Source organism: Molothrus ater, chromosome 3 (genome assembly GCF_012460135.2).
Source record: "Molothrus ater isolate BHLD 08-10-18 breed brown headed cowbird chromosome 3, BPBGC_Mater_1.1, whole genome shotgun sequence".
In the NCBI taxonomy this organism is placed as follows: Eukaryota; Metazoa; Chordata; class Aves; order Passeriformes; family Icteridae; genus Molothrus; species Molothrus ater.
Genome location: NC_050480.2, coordinates 112,144,114 through 112,167,026, shown reverse-complemented (window position 1 = coordinate 112,167,026; position 22,913 = coordinate 112,144,114). Strand labels below are relative to the sequence as shown.

At 43.5% G+C, this 22,913-nt stretch overlaps 2 protein-coding genes across 4 annotated transcripts in view; both read right to left on the bottom strand.

Annotated features, from left to right (window-relative positions):
- ELP3 (elongator acetyltransferase complex subunit 3) overlaps positions 1-12,948 on the bottom strand; it is a 119,128-nt gene extending 106,180 nt beyond the window's left edge. The window contains exons 1-5 of the mRNA XM_036380310.1: positions 12,818-12,948; positions 11,376-11,475; positions 7,762-7,900; positions 5,438-5,508; positions 953-1,016 (exon numbers count right to left, since the gene is read on the bottom strand). Coding sequence (XP_036236203.1) covers positions 953-1,016; positions 5,438-5,508; positions 7,762-7,900; positions 11,376-11,475; positions 12,818-12,845 — 402 coding nt within the window. The 5' untranslated portion in view covers positions 12,846-12,948. The remainder of the gene's footprint in view (positions 1-952; positions 1,017-5,437; positions 5,509-7,761; positions 7,901-11,375; positions 11,476-12,817) is intronic.
- Positions 12,949-16,380: 3,432 nt separating this feature from the next.
- FBXO16 (F-box protein 16) overlaps positions 16,381-22,913 on the bottom strand; it is a 40,741-nt gene continuing 34,208 nt past the window's right edge. For 2 of the 3 annotated variants that reach the window (XM_036379644.2, XM_036379646.2), the window contains exon 7: positions 16,381-21,512. In XM_036379644.2, coding sequence (XP_036235537.1) covers positions 21,285-21,512 — 228 coding nt within the window. In that variant the 3' untranslated portion in view covers positions 16,381-21,284. The remainder of the gene's footprint in view (positions 21,513-22,913) is intronic. The other variant, XM_036379645.2, reaches the window with a different exon arrangement.

Genomic DNA, 22,913 nt, shown 5'->3' with positions numbered 1-22,913 from the left:
GTTCTCCAAGCTAAAATAAATCTCTGCAGTGAGTCACAAAAGTGTTACAAAAACCACAAAATGTTTCTTAAATTCCTCCTACACTCAGTCTGGGTTTCAAATATTTCTAAATTAAATTTATTCCTTCAATTAAAATTAAAAAAAAATAAATCATTTTTTAATCACCAGCTGATGGGAAGCTATTAATAATTTATAAATAATTTAATATATTTTAAATAGATTTTCAAGTCCCTGGATTCACTTGATATTTCCCATTTTTTCCTATTTAAAGATTGAAATCACTGAGTTAACAACAGAAATAATTTCTATGTAAAAGGAATTTTCACCAAATTAATCCAGGTGGGTTTTACCTCGTTTTCCTACCACAGCTTTTGAGTTTTTTGGTTAAAACCAGTCACAATAATTCAATCACAAACTGCTGTTAAACCTTCTCCAGACAACAGGGAGGGAAGTTTGGAAATATAAAAATTTAAATATAAAAATTTCAATTTATCACTGCAGATAAAAGGGAATTAATTGAATTTCAGAGGTATTAACAGCTAAAAATGAGGAGTTTTTAAATCAAAATTTATACTTTTTTAAAATCCTGTGGGAACCTCTCCAGACCTCTGTGTTTGAAGACCCTTCTTAGACAATTTTTGAAATTTGAACTCATCATGAATCGCAATAATTTGTAATTATTTGTATTTGTAAATGTAATAATTACAAAAAATACAGTGAATTAATTGTAATTAATTATTGTAAGAATTTCTCTCCTGGACTTTGCTTTAGAAGCTGAAGTTTATGAAAGTTGATTTGGGGTTTTTCTGATTTTTGTGTTTATTTTTGGCTTTATTCTTGCAAGAGGAGTGAGCTGCAGAAATAAAGCCCAGCCCAAGCCAAAGCCAGGCTTAAGGAATAACAAAAAAAAAAAAAAAATTAAAAATAAAAGGAAAAATAAAGAGATCAGAACCTCATATCCTGTGTAGGACTGGGTGGAATATTCAAAATCAGAGTCAGGGCCCCCTGGGCAGTACCTGCAGGGAAAAAAAACCAGAAAAAAACAGGAATTCAACTCAAAATTCCAATCATTTCTGTGATATTGATATTAAAATTGAATTCATTTGAATTAATTTGCATGAGAATGAGACCTGAAACAACCCAGTGAGACTTTCTGGAAGCAAAATCCATGGAAATATTTCTGGGATATTCCATTATTTTTTAGGGAGCAGCCATAAAAGTTTTGGGGCAAAGGTTACAAGCAAATAAATGGATTTTTTTTTTAAATAATAATTTCACAATTTGAATGTTTTCCATGATTCCCTCAATTCTCTCACTTTATTCCATGCAGAATATGAATTTTTTTGGGGGGGCAAGGAGAGATGTAAAATTGAAATATCACCCATGCACTTTGCCAGAAATTTGGGGAATTTTAACATTTTGATGGTGAGGAAACTCAGCTGTATGAGTCATCCATCATCATTATAAAATTAATTACAAATTAATGATTAAATCACCATGCCCACATTCATTTGTGCAGTCCAAGCTGTTTTAGACAAGGAATTACCTGGAAAATTTCATGGATTCATGGCAGGGAATGTTTGGAAAGAAATGAAAATAGGGGAAAAGAATCATCAAAATCAGATTTCAAGGGAATGGAGTCAAAATGAGGAAGAGAATTCAAAATAAGCCAAGCTCTTGTTCTTTAATTTGAATAAAATGCAGCTGATTCCAGGAGATTTCAGCAGCTGGAGGCCAAAAAAATTAATAAGAAATCAATAGAAATCAATAGAAATGAATAGAAATTAATAAAGAAAATAATAATAAATTAATAATCACAAGGGTGGGAAGCTAATGTTCAAATTAATAATAAATGAATATAAATTAATAAAGAAAATAACACTGAATTAATAATCACAAGGGTGGGAAGCTAATATTCAAATTAATAATAAATCAATATAAATTAATAAAGAAAATAATAATAAATTAATAATCACAAGGGTGGGAAGCTAATGTTAAAATTAATAATAAATGAATATAAATAAATAAAGAAAATAATAATAAATTAATAATCACAAGGGTGGGAAGCTAATGTTAAAATTAATAATAAATGAATATAAATTAATAAAGAAAATAACAATTAATAATCACAAGGGTGGGAAGCGAATATTCAAATTAATAATAAATCTATATAAATGAATATAAATAAATAAAGAAAATAATAATAAATTAATAATCACAAGGGTGGGAAGCTAATGTTAAAATTAATAATAAATGAATATAAATTAATAAAGAAAATAATAATAAATTAATAATCACAAGGGTGGGTTTGGGTCATGAAAGGAGGAGATTTTCTCCCTTGAGGAAAAGGTGAAAAATTCAGTTTTTGGTGGGGAGTGGCTGCTCCTGCAGGGCTGGGGTTGTCCAGGAATGCTGGGAAAAGGAACTTTGGGTGAATTCCTCAGGAATGGGGATTCCAAACCTCCCTGGGCAGGAATTGTTCCCAAAACCCAACCTGAAATTCCCCTGGAACAATCTGGGAGAAATCCCAATTCCTTTTATCAGAGAATTCCAGATCTGTGTCCCCAGGTGGGATTTCCACAGGGACTGGGAATTCCTCTGGGAATGGGGATTCCAAAAATCCCTGGGAAACCCTTTCCAGGCAGGAATTGTTCCCAAAACCCAACCTGAACTTCCCCTGGAACAACAACCTGAGGCCATTTCCTGGGAGAAATCCCAATTCCTTCCATCAGGGAATTGCAGATCTGTGTCCCCAAGTGGGATTTCCATGGGGATTTGGAATTCCTCTGGGAATGGGGATTTGAATTCCTGGGCAGGAATTGTTCCCAAAACCCAACCTGAAACTTCTCCTGGAGGAACTTCTGGCTCTTTCCAGGGAGAAATCCCAATTTCTTCTATCAAGGAATTCCAGATCTGTGTCCCCAAAAGGGACTTCCATGGGGATTTGGAATTCCTCTGGGAACGGGGATTCCAAACCTCCCTGGCAAACCCTTTCCAGGCAGGAATTGTTCCCAGAATCCAACCTGAACTTCCCCTGGAACAACTTGAGGCCATTTCCTGGGCGAAATCCCAATTCCTCCTATCAGGGAATTCCAGATCCGTGTCCCCAAGTGCCACTTCCGTGGGAATTAGGAATTCCTCTGGGAATGGGGATTGGAATTCCTGGGCAGGAATTGTTCCCAAAATCCAACCTGAAACTCCCTGGAACAATCTGGGAAAAATCCCAATCCCACCTGCCAGGGAATTCCAGATCCGTGTCCCCAAGTGGGATTTCCATGGGGATTGGGATTTCCTCTGGGAATGGGGAAGGAATTGTTCCCAAAATCCAACCTGGAACAATTTGGGAGAAACCCCAATTCCTCCTGTCAGGAATTCCAGATCCATGTCCCCAAGTGCCACTTCCACAGGGATTGGGAATTCCTCTGGGAATGGGGAGGGAATTGTTCCCAAAACCCAACCTGAAACTCCCTGGAACAACTTGAGGCCATTTCCCAGGAGAAATCCCAATCCCACCTGCCAGGGAATTGCAGATCCGTGTCCCCAGGTGGGATTTCCACAGGGATTGGGAATTCCTCAGGAACGGGGATTCCAAAAATCCCTGGGCAGGAATTGTTCCCAAAACCCAACCTGAAACTTCTCCTGGAGGAACTTCTGGCTCTTTCCTGGGAAAAATCCCAATTTCTTCTATCAAGGAATTCCAGATCCGTGGGGATTTGGAATTCCTTGATAGAAGTGGGACTTCCATGGGGATTTGGAACTCCTTTGGGAACTTCCATGGGGTTTTGGAATTCCTCTGGGGACAGGGATTCCAAACCTCCCTGGCAAACCCTTTCCAGGCAGGAATTGTTCCCAAAACCCAACCTGAACCTCTCCTGGAACAACTTGAGGCCATTTCCTGGGAGAAATCCCAATTCCTCCTGTCAGGAATTCCAGATCTGTGTCCCCAAGTGGGATTTCCATGGGGATTTGGAATTCCTCTGGGAACGGGGATTCCAAAAATCCCTGGAAAATCCTTTCCAGGCAAGAATTGTTCCCAAAACCCAACCTAAAACTTCCTGGAACAACTTCTGGCTGTTCCCTGGGAGAAATCCCAATTCCTCCTATCAGGGAATTCCAGATCCGTGTCCCCAAGTGCCACTTCCACAGGGATTGGGAATTCCACTGGGAATGGGGATTCCAAACCTCCCTGGGCAGGAATTGTTCCCAAAACCCAACCTGAACTTCCCCTGGAACAATTTGGGAGAAATCCCAATTCCTCCTGCCAGGGAATTCCAGATCCGTGTCCCCAGGTGGGATTTCCACAGGGACTGGGAATTCCTCAGGAATGGGGATTCCAAAAATCCCTGGCAAACCCTTTCCAGGCAGGAATTGTTCCCAAAACCCAACCTGAACTTCCCCTGGAACAACTTGAGGCCATTTCCCAGGAGAAATCCCAATTCCTCCTGTCAGGGAAAGCTGCAAAAGGCAGCAGAACTATGGTTGGAGCTAAGCAGCAGCCACGAGATAAATCAGCAGAAAAATTCTGAAAAATGTAGAAAAGTAAGGACAAACAGAACAAAAATCTAGAATGTTGGTCTAGAATAACTCCCTAAGGTGCAGGAAAGTTTATCTAGAGAGAGATATTAGGAAGTTTTAAGGTTAATAATGGAGCTCTGTGCATTTGTTATAGGGCTCACAAGCAGGAATTGGATTTGAAAAAAGCAAAATAATTCATTGTTTTAACCAGAGGTAAAACAATGGATGGAACTGCTGTCAATGTGCTTTTGCTTTGTGTGATTGCTGAAAAAACAACTTTTAAATTAATCTGTAACACGGAATGAGAGTGATGCTGGAAAATCAAAGAGCTCAAAGTGTGGTAATGCAGAAAATCAGAGATTTGGGAAAGCTGCAAAAGGCAGCAGAACTATGGTTGGAGCTAAGCAGCAGCCATGAGATAAATCAGCAGAAAAATTCTGGAAAATGTAGAAAAATAAGGACAAACAGAACAAAAATCTAGAATGTTGGTCTAGAATAACTCCCTAAGGTGCAGGAAAGTTTATCCAGAGAGATATTAGGAAGTTTTAAGGTTAATAATGGAGCTCTGTGCATTTGTTATAGGGCTCACAAGCAGGTGTTGGATTTGAAATTAGCAAAATAATTCATTGTTTTAACCAAAGGTAAAACAATGGATGGAACTGCTGTCAATGTGCTTTTGCTTTTTATAATTGTAAAACAACTTTTAAATTAAATTCTAACATGAAATTCTCTGTCTGCTGCCTGGGGTGAGAGCTGCTGGCATCTCCCCACTGTCACAGCCATGGGATGGGGCTGATGCTGGGAAACCAAAGAGCTCAGAAAATAAAACCAGCACATTCCTGGCAGTCCCATGCAGTTCGTCATTTGTAGCAATGAAATTTTCTTTGCACACCCACCCAAAATTTTGTTTCCCCACACTCACACACAGATGTTCCCCGTGAAGTTGATGTGGGGGCACCGGTGGGGTTTGCACATCACGGCCACCACGGCGATCTGCCAGAGAAATTGCAGGAATTACCCCAAAATTAACAAAATTCAACCGTTTCTTGTAAGGCTGGGGGCGCTGGGGGCATCAGTGGGGTTGTTTTGGGGATGTTCTGTGGTAAAATTGATGTGGGTTAAGACTTGAAGGGGAAAACAAAGCCAGAGAGAAATAGGAATGTTTAATAAATTCTATTAAATATTATTTCATGCTCTCAGGTTTTGTGATATGAACAAATAAGAAATGAATTAATAAATAAATGTTTGGGGTCTGATATAGAGAATGAGGTGGTTTACAGTGAACAGGTCTGATATAAAAAATCAGGAGGTTTCAGTACAAATTGGGGTCTATATGAAGAATTAGGCAGATTCAGAATAAATTGGGGTCTGATATGGAAAATTAGGTGATTTCAGTATAAATTGGGGTTTGATATGGAAATTTAGGTGGTTTCAGTGTAAATTGGGGTCTGATATAAAGATTGAGGTGGTTTCAGTATAAACTGGGCTCTGATATGGAGATTTAGGTGGTTTCAGAATAAATTGGGGTCTGATATCAAGAATTAGGTGGATTCAGAATAAACTGGGGTCTGACATGGAGATTTAGGTCTGATATGAAAAATTAGGTGATGTCAGTATAAATTGGGGTTTGATATGGAGATTTAGGTGGTTTCAGTATAAACTGGGGTCTGATATAAAGAACTGGGTGGTTTCAGTGTAAATTGGGGTCTGATATAAAGAATTAGGTCTGATATAAAAATCAGGTGGTTTCAGTGTAAATTAGGCTCTGATATAAAAAATTAGGTGATTTCAGAATAAATTGGGGTCTGATATCAAGAATTAGGTGGATTCAGAATAAATTGGGGTCTGACATGGAGAATTAGGGCTGATATAAAAAATTAGGAGGTTTCAGTATAAATTGGGGTTTGATATGGAGATTTAGGTGGATTCAGTGTAAATTGGGGGCTGATATAAAGAATTAGGTCTGATATAAAAATCAGGTGGTTTCAGTGTAAATTTGGGTCTGATATAAAAAATTAGGAGGTTTCAGTATAAATTGGGGTCTGATATAAAAAATCAGGTGGTTTCAGAATAAACTGGAGTCTGAGATCAAGATTTAGGTGGTTTCAGAATAAATTTGGGTCTGATATGGAGATTTAGGTAGTTTCAGTGTAAATTAGGGTCTGATATAAAGAATTAGGTGGTTTCACGATAAATTGGGGTCTGATATGGAGATTTAGGTGGTTTCAGTATAAACTGGGGTCTGATATAAAAAATGAGGTGGTTTCAGAATAAACTGGAGTCTGAGATGAAGATTTAGGTGGTTTCAGAATAAATTGGGGTCTGATATAAAAAATTGAGGTCTGATATAAAAAATCAGGTGCTTTCAGTGTAATTTGGGGTCTGATAAGGAGAATTAGGTGGTTTCAGTGTAAATTTGGGTCTGATATGGAAAACTGAGTGTTTTCAGTGTAAACTGGGGTCTGATATATAAAATTAGATGGTTTCAGAATAAATTGGGGTCTGATATGAAGATTTACATGGTTTCAGAATAAACTGGAGTCTGATGTGGAGATTTAGGTGGTTTCAGTATAAATTAGGGTGTGATATAAAGAATTAGATGGTTTCAGTATAAATTGGGGTCTGATGTGGAGATTTAGGTGGTTTCAGTATAAACTGGGGTCTGACATAAAGAATTGGACAGTTTCAGTATAAACTGGGGTCTGACATAAAGAATTGGACAGTTTCAGTGTAAATTGGGGTCTGACATAAAGAACTGAGCAGCTTCAGTAAAAACTGGGCTCTGAGATAAAGAATCAGGTCTGATATAAAGAATTAGCTGGTTTCAGTATAAACTGGGCTCTGATATGGAGATTTAGGGTGTTTCAGTATAAATTTGGGTGGATATGAAGATTTAGGTGATTTACAGTAAATTGAATTAACTGCTCTGCTGAAAAGACCCACAGGGACTTGGACACAATCCCCCTTTGTTTCCTCAGGGAATCTCAGGATATTTTGGGTTGAAAGGACCTTAAATCCCAATCCCAACACCCTCCACTATCCCAGGGTGCTTTCCTTGGACACTTCCAGGGATGCAGCAACCACAGGAAAACCTCCAAGGAAGGAACTTTTCCCCCAAACTCTCCTCTGTGCTGAAAAGGCAACGCCACCACTACTTTTGGGTGGGGATTAAACCCAAATTACCCGAATTTGGGGTTGGGAGCAGGGAGGGTGTGGGGGAAGGAGGAGAAATCCCCTTTGTCTCACCCCACTGGCCGTCCTGATGGGCTTGGCCTTGAGCTTTGGCAGCAGAACCTTCCGGAACTGCGGCGGCACGGCCGCGATGATGTCGACGAGACGCGGCTGCGCCGGCAGCCCGTACCTGGCTGAGGTCCTGGTCTTCAGCCTGCAAATAAAAACACCCAGAATCATCCAAAAATCACAAAAAATCACCAAAACCTGCCCTCCTTTCCATCTGTGCCACACGGATCCTGGCAGAAGAATTAAACACAACTGCAGGGTGATGGAAACACCAAAACTCAACTCACAGCTGCCTGTGCCTGGCTGAGGGTTTGGTCTTCAGCCTGCAACCAGAAACACCCAAAATCATCCAAAAATACCCAAAATCACCAAAAAACACCCCAAAATCACCAAAACCTGCCCTCCTTTCCATCTGTGCCACACAGATCCTGGCAGGCTCCTCCAGTTCTGCTCCACAAGCAGCTGCAGGGTGTGTGAAAAAAACCAAAACTCAACTGACAGCTGATCATACCTGGCTGAGGGTTTGATCTTCAGCCTGCAACCAAAACAGCCAAAATCATCCAAAAATACCCAAAATCACCAAAACCTGTCCTCCTTTCCACCTGTGCCACAGAGATCCAGGCAGAAGAATTAAACTCAACTGCAGGGTGATGGAAACACCAAAACTCAACTCACAGCTGCCTGTGCCTGGCTGAGGATTTGGTTTTCAGCCTGCAACCAAAACAGCCAAAAACACCCAAAATCACCAAAACCTGCCCTCCTTTCCATCTGTGCCACAGAGATCCTGGCAGGCTCCTCCAGTTCTGCTCCACAAGCAGCTGCAGGGTGATGGAAACACCAAAACTCAACTCACAGCTGCCTGTGCCTGGCTGAGGGTTTGGTCTTCAGCCTGCAACCACAAACACCCAAAATCACCAAAAATACCCAAAATCACCAAAACCTGTCCTCTTTTCCATCTGTGCCACAGAGATCCAGGCAGAAGAATTAAACACAACTGCAGGGTGATGGAAACACCAAAACTCAACTCACAGCTGATCGTACCAGGCTGAGGGTTTGGTTTTCAGCCTGCAAATAAAAACACCCAAAATCATCCAAAAATACCCAAAATCACCAAAACCTGCCCTCCTTTCCCCCTCTGCCACAGAGATCCTGGCAGAAGAATTAAACACAACTGCAGGGTGATGGAAACACCAAAACTCAACTGACAGCTGCCTGTGCCTGGCTGAGGGTTTGATCTTCAGCCTGCAACCACAAACACCCAAAATCATCCAAAAATACCCAAAATCACCAAAATCACCAAAACCTGTCCTCCTTTCCACCTTTGCCACACGGATCCTGGCAGGCTCCTCCAGTTCTGCTCCAAAAGCAGCTGCAGGGTGTGCGAAAAAAACAAAACTCAACTGACAGCTGATCGTACCTGGCTGAGGGTTTGATCTTCAGCCTGCAAATAAAACCACCCAAAATCATCCAAAACCACCCAAAACCTGCCCTCCTTTCCACCTGTGCCACACAGATCCTGGCAGAAGAATTAAACTCAACTGCAGGGTGATGGAAACACCAAAACTCAACTGACAGCTGTCTGTGCCTGGCTGAGGGTTTGGTTTTCAGCCTGCAAATAAAAACACCCAGAATCATCCAAAAATACCCAAAATCACCAAAAAACACCCCAAAATCACCAAAACCTGGCCTCCTTTCCACCTGTGCCACACAGATCCTGGCAGGCTCCTCCAGTTCTGCTCCACAAGCAGCTGCAGGGTGATGGAAACACCAAAACTCAACTGACAGCTGATCGTACCTGGCTGAGGGTTTGGTTTTCAGCCTGCAAATAAAACCACCCAAAATCATCCAAAACCACCCAAAATCACCAAAACCTGCCCTCCTTTCCACCTGTGCCACACAGATTCTGGCAGAAGAATTAAACTCAACTGCAGGGTGATGGAAACACCAAAACTCAACTCACAGCTGCCTGTGCCTGGCTGAGGGTTTGGTCTTCAGCCTGCAACCAAAACAGCCAAAAATACCCAAAATCACCAAAACCTGCCCTCCTTTCCATCCGTGCCACAGAGATCCTGGCAGGCTCCTCCAGTTCTGCTCCACAAGCAGCTGCAGGGTGTGTGGAAACACCAAAACTCAACTCACAGCTGCCTGTGCCTGGCTGAAGGTTTGATCTTCAGCCTGCAAATAAAACCACCCAAAATGATCCAAAAAAACCCAAAATCACCAAAACCTGTCCTCTTTTCCATCTGTGCCACAGAGATCCAGGCAGAAGAATTAAACACAAGCAGCTGCAGGGTGATGGAAACACCAAAACTCAACTGACAGCTGATCGTACCTGGCTGAGGGTTTGGTCTTCAGCCTGCAACCAGAAACAGCCAAAATCATCCAAAAATACCCAAAATATCCAAAATCACCAAAACCTGCCTTCCTTTCCCCCTGGCCACAGAGATCCAGGCAGAAGAATTAAACTCAACTGCAGGGTGATGGAAACACCAAAACTCAACTCACAGCTGCCTGTGCCTGGCTGAGGGTTTGGTTTTCAGCCTGCAACCACAAACACCCAAAATCATCCAAAAATACCCAAAATTACCAAAATCACCAAAACCTGGCCTCCTTTCCACCTGTGCCACACAGATCCTGGCAGGCTCCTCCAGTTCTGCTCCACAAGCAGCTGCAGGGTGTGTGGAAACACCAAAACTCAACTCACAGCTGTCAATGGTTTTTTATTTTTCTGTGTTTTCCCCCTAAATTTGGTTTTATCCTGACTGTTGCAAAGCTCCTGCTGGGCCATTTTCAGGGATAATTCCTGATTGGTGTTTAATTGCTTGTGGTGATTAATTCATGGGATTAATTTAACCCTACACACCCAGCCAGGAGCTGAGTTCTCCTCCATGGTAATTCCTGGCAGGAATTTCCAGGAAAAAGTTTGGAATTATGGCAATAAAGTGGGAAAAGTGGGGGAAATTCGGGTTTTCTTGCTCTACAGAAATAAAGGAGGAAGGAATTTCTGTAAACAAAAAATTCAGGATTTCTTACTCCAAATAAATAAAGGAGGAAAAAATTCCTGTAAACAAAAAATTCAGCTTTTATTACTCCAAATAAGTCAAGGAAGAAGGAATTTCTATAAAGAACAAATTCAGGTTTTCTTACTCCACATAAATTAAGAAAGAAAAAATTCCTGTGAACAACAAATTCAGGATTTCTTCCTCCACATAAATAAAGAAGGAAAAAGTTGCTGTAAATAACAAAGTCAGGATTTATTACTCCAAATAAATAAAGGAGGAAGAAATTTCTCTAAAGAATAAATTCAGGATTTTTTACTCCACAAATCTGAAGAACAAAGAAGTTCCTATAAACGATTTTGGGTGTAACACATTGCTAAAAAAATCTGATTTAATATTATTTCTATATGAATGTCTCCTTTCCTGATGGATTTGGGACTAGTGAAGGATGGGGGGAAAAAAGGAGAAAAAACAAAAAGGCAGTGAGAGTTTTGTGGAGTTTTCCAGAAAATCCCCCCCATTTGAGAGTTGGTAGGAAATCAGCCCAGAATTTCCCAATCTTGGGGGGTTTACGATGAGAAAAAGGTGTGAAAATGAGAGCTGAGGGTGTTCCTCACTCACTTGTTGAGATCCACGTCCTTGCCCTGCTCGTGGGCCTCCAGGAGCTGCTTTATGATGTCAGCAATGGTCATCACCATCAGCTCGGCCTGGCTCGGCTCCCCTGCGCCAGGAACGGGGGAAAAACGGGGAAAAACGGGGAAAAACAGAGAAAAATCAGAAAAATCAGAGATTCCCCTGCTCGGCACAACCCAGCTTGAAATTCCTGTGAAAAACGCCAATCACTTGTTTTGAAAATGTTCAAAGTTTCACAGTAATAAAATGGTTATAAAAATAGTGATACAATTAGAGTAATAATAATATTAATACAATTAGAGTAATAATAATATTACAAGTAGAGTAATAATAATTTGGACAATTTGAATTAGGACAATATGAGACAATAAAAGAAAGAGTTATGGATGTCTGGGTACCTTTTCTGGGCAAAAAAAGCCCGAAAAAGGACACACATTAACAAAGGATTAACCCTTAAAAACAATAACCTATTGACACTTCATACATAATGCATAAATTCCATTTAAACACAGGATTCTGTCTGGTCATCCTCAACTTCTTCCTCTGAATCCTAACAGAAAAAGTTCATTTCTTCTGATAAGAGGGCAATAAATTCATTTTCTCTGAAAGATTCAGGTGTCCTGTGGCTGCTGTCTCACTGTGAGTCCTTTCTTCACAAAAAAAAAGTATCTTACATAGCATAGTTTCTATGTGAGCATTTTTTTATAACCTAAAACTCTATTTACCACACTACCTAAGAGAATGAATCCAGCATTACTTTCTAACACAACACATATAATATTAATTTGAATATTTGCGAAAAACCAATCATAAAATACGTGCATTTTTCACATTCCTGTCATGGAACCGTGGAATGGTTCAGGCTGGAAAAGAGCTCCGGAGTTCAACCATTCCCAGCAATTCCAAAGCCACCCGTGTCCCCAAGTGCCACATGCACAGAGATTTGAAATTGAAATTTGAAATTGAAATTTAAAATTGAAATTCCTGCCACGGAACCGTGGAATGGCTCAGGCTGGAAAAGAGCTACAGAATCCAAGCACTCCCAGCAATTTCAGAGCCATCAAATGGCCCCGAGTGCCACATCCACAGGGATTTTAAATCCCTCCGGGGATGGGGACTCCAGTACTGCCCTGGACAGCTGTGCCAGGGCTGGACAGCCCTTTAAAGATAGAAATTCCTCCTGTTATCCAATTTAAACCTCCTGTTATCCAATTTAAACCTCCTGTTATCCAATTCAAACCTCCCCTGGCACAGCTCGAGGCCGTTTCCCCTCACGCCGTCCCCTCACGTCAGGGAGTTCTGCAGAGCCCCCTGAGCCTCCTTTTCTCCAGGCTCAGCCCCCCCAGCTCCCTCAGCCGGCCGTGCCCCGGCTCCATTCCCTCTCCCAGACACGTTCCAACCCCTCAGCTTTCTTTGTTTTATTTTTTTACCTTTCCCATTTTTCTTTTTCTGCTTCATCCCGGCGGATCCCGCGGCCTGGCCCGCCGCGCTGCCGTAAAGCGACACCGCCCCGCGCCGTCGCGAAAGCGCCGTAAACGGGATTGTAGTTCCGCCATCAGCCACCGGGGGGCGCCGGCACCGCACCGAAAGGGCCACCGGGGACACCCCCCCCTCCCCCCCCCGGGTTTTTGGGGGAAATTCCCGGGGTTTGGGGGTTCTGGCCGTCACCCCGGGTTTGGGGAGGGGGTCTGGGGTCCCCCGGTCCTCCTGGCCGTGTGGGCACCGTTTGGATGCTCGGTTGGATGGCTGGAAAGTTGTGGGGTCCGGTGAAGGCAGAGTGGCCTGGATCAAGGAATCAATCGAGGAATCAATCGAGGAATCAGTCGAGGAATCAATCAAGGAATCAATCGAGGAATCATGGAATTAGGGAATCAAGGAATCAGGGAATCGCAGAATCACAGCGTCAGAGAGTCCCAGAGTCTCAGAAGTGCAGAATGTGGAATTGTGGAATCACAGGATGATGGAATCCCAGAGTCACAGAGTCAGAGTCACAAAATAATGGAATCACAGATTCCCAGAATCCCAGAACTGTAAAATGATGGAATCACAGAATCACAGCGTCAGAGAGTCCCGGAGTCACAGAAATGCAGAATGTGGACTTGTGGAATCACAGGATAATGGAATCCCAGAGTCACAGAGTCAGAATCACAAAATAATGGAATCACAGATTCCCAGAATCCCAGAACTGTAAAATGATGGAATCATGGAATCACAGCGTCAGAGAGTCCCAGAGTCTCAGAAGTGCAGAATGGGGAACTGTGGAAACACAGGATGATGGAATCTCAGTCACAGAGTCAGAATCACAAAATTGTGGAATCACAGATTCCCAGAATCCCAGAACTGTAGATAATGGGATCATGGAATCACGGAATCTCAGTCACAGAATCATACAGCCACAGAGTCAGAATCACAAAATCATGGAATCAAGTCTCAGAGAATCCCAGAACTGCAGAGTGATGGAATCATGGAATCACAGAATGTCAGAGTCACACAGTCACAAAATCATGGAATCACAGGCTCCCAGAATCCCAGAACTGTAGAATGATGAAATCATGGAATCCCAGGGTCAGAGAGTCCCAGAATCTCAGAAGTGCAGAGTGATGGCATCACAGAATTACAGAGTCTCAGCCTCAATCACAGAATCATGGAATTACAAAATCATAGAATCACAAAGTCACAGATTCAGAGACTCCCAGAATCTGAGAATCACAGAATGTCAGACACACATAATCACAGAACTACAGAATCAGTCACAGACTCACGGAATCATGGGATCAGAGAATCATGGAATCACAGAATCACAGGATCACAGAATCATGGAATTACAGACTCACAGAATTACAGAATTAGAGAATTACAGATTCGCATGATCATGGAATCACAGAATCATAGAATCACAGACTCAGGGACTCACAGACTCACAGAATCACAGAACCATGGCACCACAGTTTCACAGAATCATGGACTCACAGACTCACAGAATAATGGACTCACAGTGTCGCAGAATCACAGAATCATAGAATTACAGACTTACAGAATCACAGAATCATGGAATCACAGTCTTACAGAATCATGGAATCACACTCACAGAAAACACGGAATCATGGAGTTGCCGTCTCACAAAAATCACAGAACTACAGAATCAGAGAACCATGGCCTTACAGAATCACAAAATTACGGAATCATGGAATCACAGACTCACAAAATCACAGAACTACAGAATCAGAGAGCCATGGCATTACAGAATCACAAAATCAGGGAATCACAGATTCATAAAATCACCTAGTCACAGACTCAGGCGATCACAGCATCTCAGGCTCACACCCCCACAGAATCCCAGATTTGCAGATTCTCAGAGCCCCAGGATGGGTCAGGAGGGACGGGACCGCAGAGGGTCACTGGCGTCACCTCCCTGCTTCATCCAGCAGGGCCATCCCAGAGCCCAGGGCACGGGAGTGTGTCCAGACAACCCTGAAATATCCCAGGGAGGAGACTCCACAGCCTCAGGGCTGGGCACTGCCCAGGGCAGAAATTCTTCCTCATGTCCAGGTGGATCTTGCTGGGATCATTCCCTGCCCGTGGCTCTGGTGCCATTGCTGGGCCCTGCTCTGCCCTTCCCTGCACACAGGGACACCGAGGGATGATGTTCCCTCTCATTTATCACCTCTCGAGGCTGAACAGCCCCAGCTCCCTCAGCCTTTCATGGCCAGGGAGATGCTCCAGGCCCTTCCTCATCTTTATTGGAGCGGCTCCAGATTCCTCCTGTCCCAGGACCTGGACACAGCATTCCCAGGGTATAAAAACATCCTGGTGGCCTGCTCTTACAGCTGATGATTAAAAAGGGACAATTTCTGAAATTCTCAGTAGTGGGATCATCCTATTTCCCCATTAAATCCAGTTTTTTCCCGGTGTCTCGTTCCCAAATTCCCGCCGGTGCTGTTGTCTTCCCCGAGGGGAACCACAACGGCCTAAAGAGGCTGCGCCCCCTCAGCGCCAGATGGTAGCAAAACATCGACTCGAGCGGGAAAAAAACCTATTAAAAAGGGACAATTTCTGAAATGCACAATAATGGGATCATTCTATTTCCCCGTTAAAATTCAGATTTTCCCCAGGGCCTGGTTCCCAAATTCCCGCCGGTGCTGTTATCCTCCCTGAGGGGAATCGTGCGGGCCTGAGGAGGCTGCACCCCCTCAGCGCTAGGTGGCAGCAAAACATAGATTCCAGGAGGGAAAAAACGAATTTAAAATGGTCATTTTCTGAAATTCCCAATAATGGGATCATTCTGTTTCCCCGTTAAATCCAGTTTTCGCGGGGGTCTCGTTCCCAAATTCCCGCCGGTGCTGGGATCCTCCCTGAGGGGAACCACGCGGGCCTGAGGAGGCCGCGCCCCCTCAGCGCTAGATGGTAGCAAAACAGGACGGAAAAACCGATTGAAAAGAGACAAGTTCTGAAATTCCCAGTAGTGGGATCATCCTATTTCCCCGTTAAATCCAGTTTTTCCCCGGGGTCTCGTTCCCAAATTCCCGCTGATGCTGGGATCCGCCCTGACGGAAACCACGCCGACCTGAGGAGGCCGCGCCCCCTCAGCGCTAGATGGTAGCAAAACATCGACTCGAGCAAATGGGTCAATTTCTTAAATTCCCAATAATGGGATCGTCCTATTTCCCTGTTAAAATTCAGATTTTTCCCGGGGTCTCGTTCCCAAATTCCCGCCGGTGTTGGGATCCTCCCTGAGGGGAACCACGCGGGCCTGAGGAGGCCGCGCCCCCTCAGCGCTAGATGGTAGCAAAACATACATTCCAGGAGGAAAAAACCGGATGGTTTTCCTGAAAAATGGAGAAAAATCCCTCCTGGAGACCCGTGGGTTCCCGGGGAGTGCACGGAGGAGGGAACAGGGAAGGGGAACAACGGGGAGTTTGATGAGGGAGGAGGCTGAGGGGTCCCTGGATGCAAACCCTGCACAGCTGAGGGGAGGCTCGATTATGAGAAAAGGTTTATTGGGAAAAGGTTTATTGGGAAAAGGTTCACAGGAAAAGTTCTTCCCTAAAGAGTCAGGCACTGAACAGGATCCCCAGGGAATGGTGACATTCCCAACGCTCCAGGACCACACTCCCAGGGAGGGATTTTGGGGTGTCTGTGCAGGAGTTGGATTTGATGATCTTGCGGCTCAGGATTTTTTGTGATTCCCAAAGTGTCACAATGTCCCACACACAGCAGTTGTGCCTTCTCCTCCTTGGGAGGATTTGGAAGCCCTAAATTCGTGAGCAGGGTGGGATGATCCCAGATCTGACCCTGCTTAAAGCAGAAGGTTGGACCTGGGGTTTCTTGCATCCCAAATTCTGCATCAGTCCTATAAAATCAGCTTGGGAATCTTCTGTGAATATCCAGCAACTTCTAAAACTCACATGAGCTTCTGGAGACAGGGATTTCCTTGGCTTCTGTTAGGAGAATTGGCAACTTTTTGGTTGTTGCTGTTTGCCAGGGCCTTGCTGATGGCACCAGCTCCCAAATCTCCTCCCTGGTGCCATCCTGCTCAATCCTGGATTCTGGTGGGTCACAAACCTACCTTGAGCAGAGAGGAAATGCTGCCTGGATGAAAATAAACCATAAAACTCACGCTAAGTGCTTGGTAAATGGAGTTCTGTGGGAGTTACTGGAGTTGCATTTGGAGAGGTGGAGAAAACAGAGCTGGGGATGAATCAGAGCTTTTGCTCTTTGTGCTTCTGGAGCTGGGCTGTTGCCCTGTGGCACTGCAGCCTTGCTTGGGATGCTCAGTGGCACCTGAGCTGAACAGTCAAGGTTGAATTTATTCCTTTCTGTGGCCAGGATTCAGCTCCTTCAGCACTTCCAGCAGAGGCTGAGAGGAGTTCTGAGGGTGTTTTCCCTGCTGTGAGCTGTGGGATCTGAATGGGGCTCTGGAGGATTTATTTCTTGGGCAAATCTTTATTTCAGTTCAGATTTTGTACAGAGATTGCTTCATTGGGACAGGACCTTCAGCCTGTGGGGATTTGTGGGATGGTCAAAAACTTCCTTGGAAAATCTCCCTGTGCAGGGGCTGCTGTGGGGATTTTTGGCACCACTCTCATGGCTGGGGGCTCAGCAGGGCTTGCAGGGAGGGCAAAGGGCACGAGGAAGGAGCTCTCCCCATGGAGTGGGAAGTTTTAAAAGGCCTGGTCTGTGCCTGAGGGTGTTTGGAAATCAGATCTGGGGTGGAACAGGTTGAAATAGAGTTTAAATCATCCTCCAGCAGGCACAAGGGGGTGGATTTCAAACATTCCCAAACATTCCCAAATATTCCCATATCCTTGTGCCTCCCTATAAACACCTCCTCGCTCAGCCCTGGTGCTGGGCTCTGCTCCCTGCTCCTTATCAGCTTCATCCACTGATTACAGCAACTTTTAATCTTGCATTTATTTCCTCTGCTGGCTGCTCTCCCTTTGCCACAAGGTCTCCACGCTCTTCCAGAACCATCCATTAACCCTTCACTCCCCAGCATCACTGCTCAGATTTGCTCTCCTCCTGCTACCCACTTCCCTCATCTCCATTTTGGCATTCCCAAAAATCCCCCATCCACATAAGTCTCTTTTTTACCCCCAAATTTCTGCTTCTTCAGGTGGGAATCATCAGGAAAATTTCATTTTGGCTCCCAAAATGTACCAAACTCTGCCATTCCTCCAGGGCAAGGAACACCAGGGAAGCACAGGTGGAGTTTTGGGATGGTTTTGTTGCCCACATCTGAGCGGGGCTGTAGCCCAGGGCTGCCATTCTGAGGCACTCAATGTGGTTTTGCCCCAGAGATTTATTTTTTTCCCCTCTCCATTTCAAATTCCAGACCTCAGGAATGATGTAAAATATGTTTACAGACAGCATGAGTGCATCTGATTTTATTCTGATTCATTTCTGGAGGTCTGCTGCTGTTCCAAGGATAATTGACTTGGCTCAACATGCTCCTGGACAGTTCTGTTTATTATTTTACAGCATCATTTTTAAACTTAAATCTTCTCTGATTTATAATATTTTTAATAAAATCCAAAGATAAACACAAAAAAAAAATTGATAAATCAGAGAAGGTTTAAGCTTTAAAATGTGCAGTGAGAACTTAAGGTGCAGCAAAGACACAGAGCCTGTCCAAGACCGCTCAGATCCTGGGAATTGCACAATTCCAGGGAATATTGATGGGAAAAGATAAACTATTGACATCATTTCCGTGTTTGGAAAGTGCATCTGACCCTCAGCTGCTGCCTAATGGAAACAAAAACCAAATCTTGGGTTTAGGAAGCCAAGGAAGCACCTGTGGAGTGATTGGTTTAACTTGGTTTCCAAAATTCCTGGTTTAGGGAATTTGGGGAGGAATAAGGTTGAAAAAAGGCTGGTGAAGAGAGATTTGCAATTCCAGGGAATGATGCTGGTGAATGCTTTGGTTTGTTCCACCTCACTTTAAATCCTCAAAATTTCACTTTCTTCATCAAAATCCACCAGCCTGTTCTCCTCCATAATTAACAGATCTGAAGACACAGGAGATAATTCCCATCTGCAAGTTCCTGGCTGATTGTTTCTGGGGAGGTGGCAGCTGAGATTTCTCAGGTTTCAGGCCATTGTGTTGCTTGGGATGAACTCATCCTTCCAAGCACCCAGAAAAACCAGAAAAAAAAAAAAACCAAAATCTGGGAGAGGGAACTGCACTGAGCTGTAAAATCAATGATTTGGATGCTCTCAGTCCTTGGAATGCTGTGGTGTTCCCAAAATCCATGAAACCCTCAGGTGGCACAGGTTAATCTGCTCACAGAGCAGAAATTTCCTTTTAATCCACATGGAAACGTCCTTGAGTTGCACCAGGGGAGGATCAGGTTGGATATTAGGAGCAATTTCTTCATGGAAAGAATGGAATCTTCATTGCACTGAATGGAAAACCTGTGGGTGTGGCACCTGTGGACATGGATTGAGGAAATGGGCAGGGATTTGGTGATCTAAAAGGGATTTGGTGATGTAAAAGGGATTTGGTGATTTAAAGGGATTTGGTGATGTAAAAGGGATTTGGTGATGTAAAAGGGATTTGGTGATCTAAGAGGGATTTGGTGATGTAAAGGGGATTTGGTGATCTAAAAGGGATTTGGTGATCTAAAGGGGATTTGGTGATGTAAAAGGGATTTGGTGATGTAAAAGGGATTTGGTGATCTAAAGGGGATTTGGTGATGTAAAAGGGATTTGGTGATCTAAAGGGGATTTGGTGATCTAAAGGGGATTTGGTGATCTAAGAGGGATTTGGTGATGTAAAAGGGATTTGGTGATGTAAAGGGGATTTGGTGATCTAAAGGGGATTTGGTGATCTAAAGGGGATTTGGTGATGTAAAAGGGATTTGGTGATCTAAGAGGGATTTGGTGATGTAAAAGGGATTTGGTGATGTAAAAGGGATTTGGTGATCTAAAGGGGATTTGGTGATCTAAAAGGGATTTGGTGATCTAAAGGGGATTTGGTGATTTAAAGGGGATTTGGTGATCTAAGAGGGATTTGGTGATGTAAAAGGGATTTGGTGATGTAAAGGGGATTTGGTGATGTAAAAGGGATTTGGTGATCTAAGAGGGATTTGGTGATGTAAAAGGGATTTGGTGATGTAAAAGGGATTTGGTGATTTAAAGGGGATTTGGTGATCTAAGAGGGATTTCGTGATGTAAAAGGGATTTGGTGATCTAAAGGGGATTTGGTGATGTAAAAGGGATTTGGTGATGTAAAGGGGATTTGGTGATGTAAAAGGGATTTGGTGATCTAAAAGGGATTTGGTGATCCAAAAGGGATTTGGTGATTTAAAAGGGATTTGGTGATGTAAAAGGGGATTTGGTGATGTAAAAGGGATTTGGTGATTTAAAGGGGATTTGGTGATCTAAGAGGGATTTGGTGATGTAAAAGGGATTTGGTGATTTAAAAGGGATTTGGTGATCTAAAGGGGATTTGGTGATCTAAGAGGGATTTGGTGATTTAAAGGGGATTTGGTGATCTAAGAGGGATTTGGTGATCTAAAAGGGATTTGGTGATGTAAAAGGGATTTGGTGATCTAAGAGGGATTTGGTGATTTAAAGGGGATTTGGTGATCTAAGAGGGATTTGGTGATTTAAAAGGGATTTGGTGATCTAAGAGGGATTTGGTGATCTAAAGGGGATTTGGTGATCTAAGAGGGATTTGGTGATGTAAAAGGGATTTGGTGATGTAAAAGGGATTTGGTGATCTAAAAGGGATTTGGTGATGTAAAAGGGGATTTGGTGATGTAAAAGGGATTTGGTGATCTAAAAGGGATTTGGTGATCCAAAAGGGATTTGGTGATTTAAAAGGGATTTGGTGATGTAAAAGGGATTTGGTGATGTAAAAGGGATTTGGTGATCTAAAGGGGATTTGGTGATCTAAAAGGGATTTGGTGATCTAAAAGGTCTTTTCCATCCTCAATATCTCTGTGACTCTGTGATTTCTGTTGGAATTTCCTCTCAGATGTGATTTTTGTCCATAAATGCTGAGGATTTGTGTGCTTGCCATGATTTTTCCTGATGGGTGGAAAGGTTCTGTTTTTTTCCCAGCTCTGTGGGGTAAATTTAAGTCTCTTTCAATCCCCTTATGCTCAAAAACTGCTCTTTGTTGCATTTTCTGGGAATTTCCCAAATTGCAGAGAAGACCAATGAGAGAGAGAGCAAGCATGGGATTCCCAACGTCTGAAATTCCAGCTCCTTGTGGATCCATGTGCAAATCCAGAGCGTTGGATTTGATTTCCTTCTTGCTGCCTCAACAGAAAAAATGGAATTGCTTTAACTTGAGAAAGGAATTCTGTCTCCAGGTTTTCCGTGGGATGTGCCCCAGGATGTCCAAATGATGCACAGAAAACCTCCCAAGGATCCAAGGAAGCTTCTCCAAGGTCAAATTTCCAGGTGTAGCCAGAAGGAGAAGGGAATGTAGCACCAGCTGCAGGAGAACAGGCTGAGAGCCCAAAGCCAGCAGGAATTCTGCTGTCGTTTCCCCAGTGCCAGGGGGATAAATTCCTGTTCTGCTGGGATGAAGGATGCTCTGGATCCTCCCTCATTCCGTGTCTGACCCTTGGTTGGATGAAGGAATGTGCCAGGGCTGAGCCTCAAACAGAGGAGGTGCTGCATGAGAGAGAAAATGGTAAAAATCAGGCTTGGAGAATTCAGATTAACTCAGAGAATTCAGGTTTTAAATGTATTTAAGTGCTCAGGCAGTCCTTGGGATTTGTGTGGCATTTAATACCTCAAACACCTTTCCAAATCTGGATTGAGTGGGAAGATTATTCCCACTTGTGGTCTCATTATAGGGAAAATAATCATCAGTCAAAACATTTTCCCTTTTTTCTGTCCCTTCAAACACTGCCTGGCAAAGCAGGATCCAAAATTGGGATGTTTACTTTGGGAAGAGCCTGGTGGAGTTCACAGAGCTCTGGGAGAGGTCACTGAAGGAATTATGATAGGATTTGTCTCTCTCTGACACCAAAAAAATCCCTAAAATAAAGTTTTTCCTTGTAAAACTGCCCCTAAATCCAGGTGCAACCCCTCAGTGGTGTGGGCAGATCCTTTCCCTCCTAACCTCCTCCACAGTTTTTCATTTTCCTGGGATGGGATTTGGCACATCCCAGCGTGTCCCAGTGTCCCCCATATCCCATCCCCTGGGACATCTCATCCCTGCAGGAATCCCCTGATCTCCCACATCCTCTGGCAGCACTGGAATTCTGCTCATGGAGAAGTTCAGAGAGACTCAAACACCTTCTCCCAATTCCCAGCTTTATCCAGGCTGTGGGATTCCAGGATCAGGGGCCTTTTTTATGGAAACCTTTTATGGTTTCAGCCCCATGAGGGAATGGGATTTTCCACCTTGATCCTGCTTTTTATGGCCAGGATGTGTTGATATGTGTTGATATTCTGCTTCCTACGTGTATTTTTCTAGGCATCATTCATGAAATAATGGAATTGTTAAGGTTGGAAAAGTTCTCCAAGACCATTGAGTCCAATTATTGCCACAGCCACCATGGATCTGTGTCCCCAAGTGCCACATCCAGAGGGATTTTAAATCCCTCCAGGCATGGGGACTCCCCCCTGGGCAACCCTTCCGGTGAAGGAATTTTTTAAATCCAGCCCAATCTGAGCATTCCAGAGTTTTCCTGGTCTCTTTCTCTCGTCACAAAGATCTGGGATTCGCACTGTGGATCCTCCTTGTGGAGGTTAACCCATGGACCTGCTAAAAAAGCAAAGTTTGGGAGATCCAAAGGGATCCTGGAGGTGCTCCATCGTCTCCCATCTAGATGGGATCACCAATAATTACTGGATAATCATTTACCTGTAGGATCTCCCATCACTCTACCCCGGTGTCTTCCCTAAAATCCCAACAGGATTCCACCAAAATCCTCTTTTCCTTTGCTCCCTCCAGGTTCTTCACCATTTTTACACCAAAAAGCCACCAGGGGTCACAGATTGAAACCCCCACAGTGACAACCCCCGGGTGAACCACCAGGGCTTCCCAAAGACCCCAAAAAGGCT